This window comes from Pogonomyrmex barbatus, unplaced genomic scaffold, assembly GCF_055798465.1.
Source record: "Pogonomyrmex barbatus isolate J1 unplaced genomic scaffold, ASM5579846v1 scaffold4, whole genome shotgun sequence".
Taxonomy (NCBI): domain Eukaryota; kingdom Metazoa; phylum Arthropoda; class Insecta; order Hymenoptera; family Formicidae; genus Pogonomyrmex; species Pogonomyrmex barbatus.
The window spans coordinates 11344936-11356249 of NW_028297138.1; the positions used below are offsets into that span (position 1 = coordinate 11344936).

Here is an 11314-nt window from a genome sequence, read left to right on the forward strand (position 1 = left end):
AGGAATATCGATTACCTTCGTCCTCCAACTTATGACGGGGGCCGGTACACCCTTCGTCACGCATTGCATTTCCACCCTATCCCCGAGATTGACCTCCAACTCGCCGGACTCCGGCACCGTCTTCACGCTAGGCGGATCTGAACAGAGAGACAAATCGCACGAGCGAACAAATAAATTCACCGTCATTGTCACGTGGGGCGTAAGCCGACTTTACGTCGTTTACACGCTCATGCAAAATTCAGATTCTCCGCTTCGACGGGACGGGAGAGATGTCCCAGAGGTCTATAGAAGCCAAACGGTCGGAGGTGGTCGTAGATAAGCGTCGCGAGAGAAGACAGATAGACGTCTCAGTTCGGATTTGCAGACCCGGGGGGGACTCTCGAATCCTTTCGACGCGCTTTCGATTCGCCTCGGTGTACGGGAGACGGATTACCCCTTGGGACGCTACACGCTTCGGGGACACGCTTATCGCGAGCATATATATATATATATCTTGGTGGCGGTGTACTCACACATCACTTCGATCTCGTGTACTTGCGTGACGTGTCCCCAAGGAGACGGTCGGATCACCTGACACACATAGTGCCCGCTATCCTCTCGCTGCGCGTGGAGGAGCCGCAGGCTGCCGTTGCTATACAGGGTGATCCGCTCGGCTGGCGGCTGTTTCTGCTGCTCGAAGCTATCGGCAAGGAGGACCCCTTCGCGCCACCATTTCACCCTAGTTTGGCCGCCTACGAGGGCAGAAATAACAACCTTTTTTCGTACGCTTGAACGGATCGCCGCCTACCCGTGGATCCCGAAATCTAAAGACCGACATTCGGACTCGACACACGTAGTACTACTAACTTTACTAACAAGGGATGAAGAAACGAACCTTGATGAAGATGTTTCTCTCTCTCTCTCTCTCTCTCTCTCTCTCTCTCTCTCTCTCGCGATATATCATTCTGTACCAGCAAAGAAGAGAGGGAGAAAGAAAGAAACATGCAAATACTCTAGATAGCAACGTTTGTCTTAATGAACTGAGGCTTTAACAAGATTCATGACGACTCATTTATAACGCTCTCAGCGATACAAAGTGCACCGGTGGCAGCTGCGCGGAAATATCCCCTTTTACTCGTGCCACTTTATCCTAATTTTGCACGCCCGCGTAGATAGAAATAACGACGTTTCAAAAGACACCCCGTGTTTGTGTTACCCCGCTGGGGTGAGATTGCGGTTCGATTGCCGGGAATGCCGGGCAATTTTGTAAATGGGATAGTAATTCTACACCGCGCGCGTATGCGCGCGAGGTTGACGAAACAAACGGGCGAAAACGGTGCGGACGCAGACGGGAAACGAGCGATTAATCATCTCGGAGGAGAGAAACGAAGAAACGCGGAGCGCATAATCGATCGTTAACAAACGACATACCCTGGTCCTCCACGTGACAAGGCAGCAAAACCGTGCCGTTCTCGTAGGTTTTTACCGTGGTGGAGCTTCGGAAGTTGCGGTTTGCCGTTGCGTGGGCGCCTGTAATATACACGTACACATATACATAGATACATAGAGACACGTCCAGGAATATAACGTAATAATAACTAAATTGTCATTTTGACGATAATATCACCGTGCCAAGCGAGATAATACACCGTTCGTCGCATTGCGAAATCGCGCTTTCCCACTCCGGTGCCTGGCCATTCCCGGCCCATTTTTCTTTTTCTTTTTCTTTCGATTCGGAGCATGAAAACTCCCGTATTATCTCGCACGCGCGCAGTGACCGAGCGGAAATTTATTTCCGCAGCCCCCGAGCATGCACGCGCGCGCGGAGATCTGTTTCTTTTCTACGTGATCGATCACTGTACTATACGACGAACACCGTCGGTTACCATCGATCCTGCATAACGTGCTGGGCAGCCTTGCGAAAACGCGAAACTATACAGAGCGGCGCAATTATGCCACCGCTCACGCACTTGCGGAAACACGCCGCCTGGACGAACGAATCGATTGCCGAAGTTACGTGCGTCAGCGTGGGCGAGCAACGTTAAGGCGTCGGTTTTCCCTCACGAAAAAATCGATCCACACATACGGAAATACGGCTATAATTACGTTGCTACCCCCGAGAAAGATATTTCAGTCCGATTAACCGTGTCGATTCGATCACGAGGAGGAAACTGGGTTGCTCGAACGTGTTCCTTGTTATCGCGACGATTATCTAAAGTGGGAAAACAATAAAGTGAAAATTGAATCAATCATTAAGTAAGTAACCGCGGCGCGCGGAGGCCGTACTCGCGTGAAGAGAAAGGGCTTTTAAGAAATGAATATTTCCTCATCTCTCAAGGACTTTGTAACGTTCGCAATTCATTTTCCTCTCTCTCACTCTCTCTTAATCCGCTTGCAAATTATGAAACTCTGAAGGTGGTATTTTAACAGAGATCGAACGCGAGAAAAAGTGACTGCCGCTTGAGATAAGATGAAGCGAAAAAACATGCGTTTTTATCGTTCTTCCGAGTCGTGTCTCGACTCTCCTTCAAAAATATCCAGATATCGCATTTATCGAGATTTATTACCTTTTACAAATTCCAAATTTTTAATAATTTTTATTTTTTTTTACATTATTTCTGCTCTCCAAGATGCCTCAGAGTCAATATATAATATATGTTCTACGTTACCTATAATAAAAATGTAAAGTATCCAAACAAAGGTCATCATTTTTCAATAACAATGTTACACGTGCGTTAATTGTTACACGTAGAAAATACACGTCAATTACACGTCAATTACACGTAAATTGTCCGCGCGGAAAATCCAAAGTCGCATTGAAAAGACGCACGTTCTCATACACGTGATTCCCTCGCTTCTTCACGAAGCACTGATCTCGTTTTGAGACGTCATTCATGTTCCGTACAATCTTAATACTGTCACACACGCACACGCACCAAATGCACCCGTACATGTATCATCGCACGTAATTATGACCACTTGTCCGTTGCACGAATCGGGAGGTGCTCATATTGCACACGATAGCAATTGGCCGACGCTTCTCATTAATTATGTCACACCTTCGCGACGAATGTCAATTAAAACACATTTATATCCCTCGCGTTGAAATTGACAAGCGGCTAATTGTTAATTATACAAAAAAAAATAATCAATACAGCGAAATTGCATCCGTTAGAGAGATAAATGTCACGCATAAATGTTACGGATGAATTGAATTGAAGATCAATTTATAGTTAAAATTATAGTTATTGAATTATAATTTTTAACAAAGCGATCGAAATTATTTTACGTTGAACGACGGTTCACACCGAATGGCACTTTCTCGGACGAAAGTGTAAGATTTGAGAACCATCGTCCTGTGTCACAAAGCCGCTGCTGCTATAGGGGCATAGGGTGTCCACCCACAAACACCAAAGGCATTCTTCTATAATTTGTTCAATTTACGCACGGACACGCACCGTGTATAGAGCTATTCGCCGGAGTTATCCATTAGACCGTTAATCTAATAAGCGATTCGCCACTTCAACGCTTCTTAGATCATTGCGACAGCTACCTCCGCGTCTCCTCTTTACAAATACATTATAAATAAAAAAGGAAAATAATTATCAGCCTTAAATGTTACTACCCCGCCGATAACGATCCCGCTCACTTGTACGTTTTAAAAGTTATTTAATTATTCATTTCTATTATTCCTCCCGTTGCAATCGATTTTATTTTTAAGTCACGTATATCCGATGTTTTTATTTGTATATGTATTTTCGCGCTGGCGCAAAAAGGTGCGCGTTTTCATCCATTATTATTGAATTATTTCCCGGACGATCCGTTTGCCCTCGAGGCACAAGTAGCAATAAACGGTTAACGCTTTATCGCCGGCTTTTAACTTTTTTTCCCCGACATCCGTCGTTGGGTATCTACAATTCAAAAATCTGAATATTTTATGGCGCGCTGTGAAACCTTTATGCATAAATGTGCGAGCCGATCTTTTCACGGGTGTCTGCTCACCAGATTCGACACGACCAGCCTTGACTTTTCTTACTTGCAAAATGAAAAAAAATGAATGCTGACTGAATATTATAAATAATATGTACATATAGGGTCAAATAAATAACTATGGAATCGGTGAACGGATTATAATGTTCACGTCGCAATTTTTATCAGCTGAAAAAAAATGAGATTTCAGGTGACCCAAATTTCATTCCCTCCATCTTCTAACTCCCTTGAGAAATAGTGGTTGTAAATTTTATTTCTTTAAATGGTACTCCATAGTACGTTTAAGTGTATTAATGGATACAGTTCTTCCAACTCTATCATAAAGTTATGTGAAGTGCACATAAAATAAATGATATAAATGATAGAATATTTCTATTTTTTTTTTATTTCTTTTTTCCTTGTCTTGTATTATAAGTATTATTGTATAACATTTAATAACAACTAAATCTATCATAATATTTTCGCATAAAAAAGAAATTTTATTTTAAATAGATAGAAGAAATTTATCATTAAATAATAATAGACATAAAAAATAAGACATTCGATAGATTGATGAGTCATAAATTAAATTTAATATATTAAACTGACAACTAGTATAGTTTTATATTGCCTCCACTCTTCTAGTTTTTAATTTAATTCGAATAATAAACGTACACACACAGATAAATTTTATTTCACTGGATTTATCGTTGAAAAAAGGGACGTTATACATTTTCATTTCACTCACGTTCTTCAAAGTAAAAATCTCATTCCGAGGACCTCGTTTCATGCGACTAATTAAATGCTCGGAAAAATGTGTAGACGACATCATATATTGCCGCGGTCCTCGAGGACGAAAGGCCCAAACCTCTCAGTTTTAACAGCGAGGAGGAAAGACGAGATCCAATAGAACGAAAGTGCCGCTCGAAGGGAAAGTAATCCTCCTCAAGCTGCGCGGCCGCGTGTTCGTGCGAATCTATGTGAATATACTTAATCCAGTCGAGAAGAAGGTGCTCGAAAACGGTTCTCAATTATCTGATGCATCCATTAAAGCGCCGTCGGAAATCCTCTTAAATGGATTTTCGAAGGAATCTGCCAGGATAGCCGAGCCGAGCTTTCGGCAGGCTCTGAATCGTGATGGATCGCCAATATATTTTTCACTCGTCTCGCGTCAAAACTGCCTCTTGACTCGCGCTTATAATCGTGTTTACAACATTGACCAACATACTTTCATGTACCACGACGAGGATTTATATTCAAGCATATATTCCCCATGATTTATATTCAAGCGAAAATCTTTCGCCGAGAAAAATATGTAAATAATTGTAAAACCCACGTGCGCAACTTTGTACCTATTTGGTCTACGTTTATATTTCTCTTGCGCGATAATAAAATAAGCACTTATGAACATTCACATCCGTCATATGGGAAAGATATGAAAATTTGTAAAAATATTCGAGAGAGTACACCTTTTGCAATATGTAAGATTTGGACGGATGATTGAAAACGAGAAAGGTTAAAAGGAAAAGGGTGATCTTTGACAATTAAATTTTTTCATCATTTCATTTTTTACTCGCGCGAAGAAAATTACTCGAACAAAGAAAATTACGTGGCAGTCGTGTATTCATGCTGCGCTAGCTAAAAAGTTGTGGCTTAATTGGCACTAATTCACCGAAGCACCGGTCTTGCCATTTCGATGATCGTGCCTTCCTCCTCGGTTAAATGATGTTTGCGGCGGTCTCATAAGACTATATCTACACCGTTTACCAAACGGAAGTGAGAGATCGTTAGTGTTTCTCTCAGTGAAAACTTTATTTCTCGCGCTAATTATCGAGCATCTTGCCGCGTCGTTGGTTACCACATCTCTTTCATTCTTCCAGAGAAAAAAAAACGACAAGATAAATTGAAATTTAAATAGAATAAAATAAAATGGAAATATTTATTGGAAGTATTTATTTATCAATTAGAAGAGTTATCTGTATTATACTGAAAAAAGTATATATCTTTTTTTATTCGACGACGAATTCACGGACCGTTGAATTTTTATAAGCCAGACATTTCGGTGGTATTCGGAGGTAATCTCTGTCTCGAAGATAGCCCGAGGGGAGAAAGATGGGGCTTATTTAACGAGATGAGGGAGAAATCCGTCGCTGTCATAAATGTGAGACACATCTAATGTCGGACTCGGTCCTCGGGTATATACGAGAGAACGATGATTAGTTTAGGACATAATTTACGGTCGCGAGAGTCAGGCTGGCGCGGGTCTTCCAGGAAACGTTGGGGCAGATTAAGGGCAAGGGTATCGACCAACGGCTACGGTTATCCATGAGTTTACCCCAGTTTTGGAGTCGCTCAGACACTCCGAGATTGTCTACGAACCGCGGAGACCCAAAGACGAACGAAGGAGCTTTACCGAGGCTAATGCTTCAAATTATTAAGAGGGTCCTTTGTGTTTACGCGAGAGCAATCTAAGATATCTTTGCCGCGTGCATTCTCTCTGAAACGCGCAATTCTCGCCCGATATCGATCATTAAAATTTCCTTTTCTCCGGCCCTCTCTCATTTGTTGCGATTTAATTTAATTCAATTTGGCGGACACGCGTGCCCGCCAAAAATCTGAATGAAAACGAAGAAAACACGCGCGTATAAGCGACATTAATTATTTTCGCTGTTATGACCCACAGTTTGACGGCGGGCGATTTTATCGCCGGTCGTCTCAGGCCGAACTGGCAGTTTCGGAATAATTGCCGCGGCAACAACACCGCATTGTAAATTGCGTTATATATATATATATGCGTACATCGTGTACGACGGACTGATTAAACGGCCCGCGAAATAGCCCCCAAATGCTGACCAACTCTGCGTTGTATCAGCATTACAGAGTGATTGCGTTTCATTAGTTTTATTAAAGCATCGGTGCCTGCAACTACGCTTGATATCAATACACAATATATACGAGAGAATCGTTCGTCCGCGATATTTTTTTTTTTTAATCATTTTTTTGCGAATGAAAAGTAGTTTCCATATGGCGATAAAATGCGTAACAATGCCTGTAATTACGAAACATATTTCCATCCGTATGTTTCACACGTTTATTTGTTTGTTCGATACGATACTTTTTTTCTTTATTTAATCGCGAATGCTTACAGTCAATTTCCCACTTACTCGAGTCTCCGAAACGAAGTTGAGAATATCGATAATTACGGAACGGATTTTATTCAGCGAGAGTCTCGCAATTGTATTTTCGAAATTATATTTTCCTTCCGCATGAGGAATTTTGACGAATATATATATATATATATATATATATAAAAATAACGCGCGCGCGCGCACGTGTGTGTGTGTGTATGCCAGTGGCGAAATCCAATTACCGAGCGCCATAACAATTCCACAGAAAAACTGAAAACAGTTTGGCTTCGGGAGATTCACAAAATTTTCGCTACAACTTCTGCCTCATTTCTGGCAGCTCGACTCGGCGTAATCTGCGGTTGCTTACCATCGATTCTTCGTAAGCATTCGCGATTCCATCCTCGAGGGAACAATTTTCCCTTAACAGAGATTCTGTTTTCTCATTACGAAGAATCTCATTATCCACAAACGGTATACATGGTTTTCCTTCCATTCGCAAAAGTGGGTCAATTGAATGGTAACTTCACGATGACTCCTCCATGTAAAATTTAAAGCCAAATACATTGTACTCCGAGCGTACTGTCAAATAGTAGAAAAAAAGAACTCTACCGTTTGTAATCATACTTTCTTTGAGAAAGTACTGCACTTCCGACGAATTGGCGAAATTTCAGCGTCGAGGATGGCCTGCGGTTGAATTTTTCGAGGTACGTTTACACGACAAATTACCTCGCCGCGGCAAATAAGTGGCGTCGTGGAAAAACGGGGAATGTGTGTGTGTGTGTGTGTGTGTGTGTGTGTGTGTGTGTGTGTGTGTGTGTGAGAGAGAGAGAGAGAGAGAGAGAGAAAGAGAGAAAAAACCACGTTTTTGAAACGTGGAAAGTCAAAAAAATAGATCAAAGCGGAAAACGAGAAATTTCCTGTATTTTGCATTGTGTTGAAGTTCATAGAGAGCGATAGAGAAAGAGTAAATAAAATATGAATAAAGATAATCTCAGAATTCATGAGAAATAACACGGAATGATGCGCTCGAATTGCATAAATACCCAGAGAAACTTTCGTACTTCCGTTGCATTAATAAATGCAATATTGTGCAAATAAATAAAACATTAATTTCAAAATACAAACTCGCAATTTTCAATATAGATTTGTCGATCATTGCCAGTCATTTATACTTATTAAATTGATCGATTGATATGCCAAGTGCAAAAAATGCACATCCCTTGCTCCGTATCTCCGTATCTTTCGCACGATCAATTACACGCGCGGGATAAATATATGGAATAAATTCAATTCACGTGAAAACGATTCTTCTGTTTTTCAATTTTCGTCAGTAAGTGTAAACGGTCCAAAGCCGATTCAAATAAGAGATCGATCCATCCATCCTGTTTGCGGTTACGCGCGTATCAAATATCAATATTGTTTCAGCATCAGTTCAGATTGCGGAGTGCGAAAGTAACACGGGCAGAATCTGCGGCCAAGGCCGCATATACGGCCAATGAGATAATTTGTGGCATGTAGCAGGAATGGTCGATAACCACCCCTGCCGATGTTCTCTTGGACGCAATTCGAATGTTCGCGTTCGATAATTAACACCGGATAACCGTTTAATATATTTTGAGGCTTGTTCTGCTGTCCGCGCTTTCATTTAGCCTTGTCAGCCCGGTCAGCGACAGAACGACAGTTTCGAAAGTGCGCGAAAGAAAGTGCATAAATTAAATTTTTAACGATACACATAAAAATGATGGACGATGATATATATAATTATAAAAATTGTCACGTAAATTTATTTAACTTTTAGTAAACACAGAGCGATGTGCACGAGGCAAATGTAACACAACTCACGAGAGATTATTATTAGATTCCGCTCAATGTCTGAAAACGCCAATATTTATTTATTCAGATTTATTACATCCAGAGATCGTCATTTTTAATTAATAGAACCGAATGGAAATAGAACGGTAATGACGCAATACGTAGATGGATATATGTGTATGTGTGCATACACGGCGAGAAGTAAGATAACCATGAGATATGTCAGCGAATATCTTCGCCATGTCGCTTATCCCCCGCATGTTAATGACACTTCCTGGAACTACGTACACACCGCCGCAGTGTCATCGCAATGAAATAGCATAATGCCACTCGCTGGCGGCTATGTACATACCAAGTAATCTGCAAACCGATACTTACGTACGGCTTTGGAACTGCAATAATAACGATTACGTCGAGCGCGAGTTTCTCGCGCGATCCACCCCCGCTTCAATATTATTCACCGCGTCGGTCTCCCGATGGATTATCGCGAAACATCGATCTCGGGGGTTACTCGAAGATCTCATTATCATCTTTACGCGTGCCGCGAAAATGCATATGCAAATCACGACGAGTTCGTGTATAATAAAGCCCGCGCGTCAAAAATCCGCGGGGAAAGTGCAACGCGCCATAATATCCCGAGAAAGAGGTCATATCCGCGGCCGCGGCGAAGAAAAAAAAAAACCGGTCGTCGGCTCTTTGCACCGGCACGATAAGCCAGCGACGTAAAATTGAAATTTACGGGTCTATAATTCTCCGCGGGAGAAAGAGAGACCGAAGGGGCGCGACGCGCCTTTGTAATCCGTTTTAGACTCGGCCGTGTACCGGCTCGTTCGCCGCAGGAACTAACGATTTCTCTTACGACTCTGGATTATTAAAAAAGCAGTTAAGAGTTGTCACGAACATACGTTGCGGTAGGGCAGGCTAACGTATCTACCGCAGCCAGCTGGAGAACATGAAAAAAATATAATTACTATGATATAATTGTCATCAAACGATTACGTGAAATTTTATTTGTTAAAGTACTACTTGTTAAAGTATCCACTTCCAGTTCTTCTACCTCGTATTAGAAGATAAATATAATACTCTTCATCATTCTAATAACGCGTTTCATCTCCAAAGGGAAATTATCGGGTATTCCTGGTGTATTATCCGCGGCCATTGGAGAGCGTTCCCTCCCTATTCTTATATATCACTCTCGGATGATTCTTTCATGGGAACGTCTCTCAACAAATTGAATCGTCCGGTGATCGTACCTAGGTGCCATTGTCAGGAAGCAATTTGAGAAGGCGCTATCGATCGTACCGGGAACGGAAACTACCGCGAACCGCCGTTTCCGTACTCTGGGAATAACTCGCGGCTCCGATTCTGAGAAAGTTTTCAAATTTTTCACGAATAATCTCCATCGCTTTCGCGAGTCGTACGCCTCGGCCGGGGAAAACGGACGGTGAAGCCGATTCGATCGAACTTCGACAATAGCTTCGACCGTCGCTCGACTATTTTGCGACCATTACTGTTAGCCCCATGACCATTATCGTGCCCTCGTGATGCCGTTGTATTTCACGTCACCCTTTGTCCAAGGATTGCCTCGTCAGTATCTGCGCGGCCATAGTCCTGCGAAATCCCTTCGTCCGCTTTTCTTGCGAGGCCGCCGAATCGGCGCGCAAATGCGTACGTCACGTAGACTGTGTATTGTATAAAAACTCTGTAAACTAGCAGGCCCACCCCCTCGAATCAAAGATGAGTCTCGGCTGAGAATTTATCAGGGTGGCGCCGTGCGCTTCGCAGGCTTTTCATTTTCAACGTCAGGTATCGTCCTGGTGACCGAGCCTTAAATTTAATTCCTTAAGGAAGGTAATCGATGGTTCTGGCACACCCTACGGTCTGTCATGTGAGAGAGAGAAAAAGGATCCGATGAGGGTAGTAGTGTCGCAGCGAGAACGAACGAAGAAGTGCGAGACGGAGGAGAAGAAAAAGGGTGCGAGGAGAGGAAAAAAGTGAAGTCGCGTCGGACATGTCGATGTCGCAAACAGGATAGAAAATATATATCGATGGGGAGATAGATACTTTATCAAACATACTTCAGGATAGTATTTCCTGTGTGAAGTTATATACATGTACACGCTAGAAAGTATACAAGTAGTAACTTACGCTACTTAAATTAAAGTAAAAGAAGAAAGTTATAATGAAATAACGATGCAGACTTGGATAATTAAAAATGTAACGAGATGAAATGAAAACTGGTTCATCAAAATAAATAAGAAATCGATGTGTAATTAATCGATTTTTTTACTAGATGAAAAAATAATATTTATAAAGATTGTAGATTTAAAGCAACGCGATAGAAAGAAATTAGAAATTTGAAAGTGAGATTTATGACGATGAATTTCCACCATCGATAGCAGAAATGATCTATGGCTATATGCACG

General features: G+C 42.0%; 1 protein-coding gene across 2 annotated transcripts in view; it reads right to left on the minus strand.

Annotated features, from left to right (window-relative positions):
- LOC105432987 (limbic system-associated membrane protein) overlaps positions 1-11314 on the minus strand; it is a 35294-nt gene that overhangs the window by 4657 nt on the left and 19323 nt on the right. Inside the window, exons 1-4 of one of the 2 annotated variants that reach the window (XM_089080786.1) lie at positions 2649-2870; positions 1411-1509; positions 513-731; positions 16-137 (exon numbers count right to left, since the gene is read on the minus strand). In XM_089080786.1, the coding sequence (XP_088936912.1) occupies positions 16-137; positions 513-731; positions 1411-1509; positions 2649-2688 (480 nt within the window). In that variant the 5' untranslated portion in view covers positions 2689-2870. Of the gene's footprint in view, positions 1-15; positions 138-512; positions 732-1410; positions 1510-2648; positions 2871-11314 lie in introns of those variants that run through there. The other variant, XM_089080785.1, reaches the window with a different exon arrangement.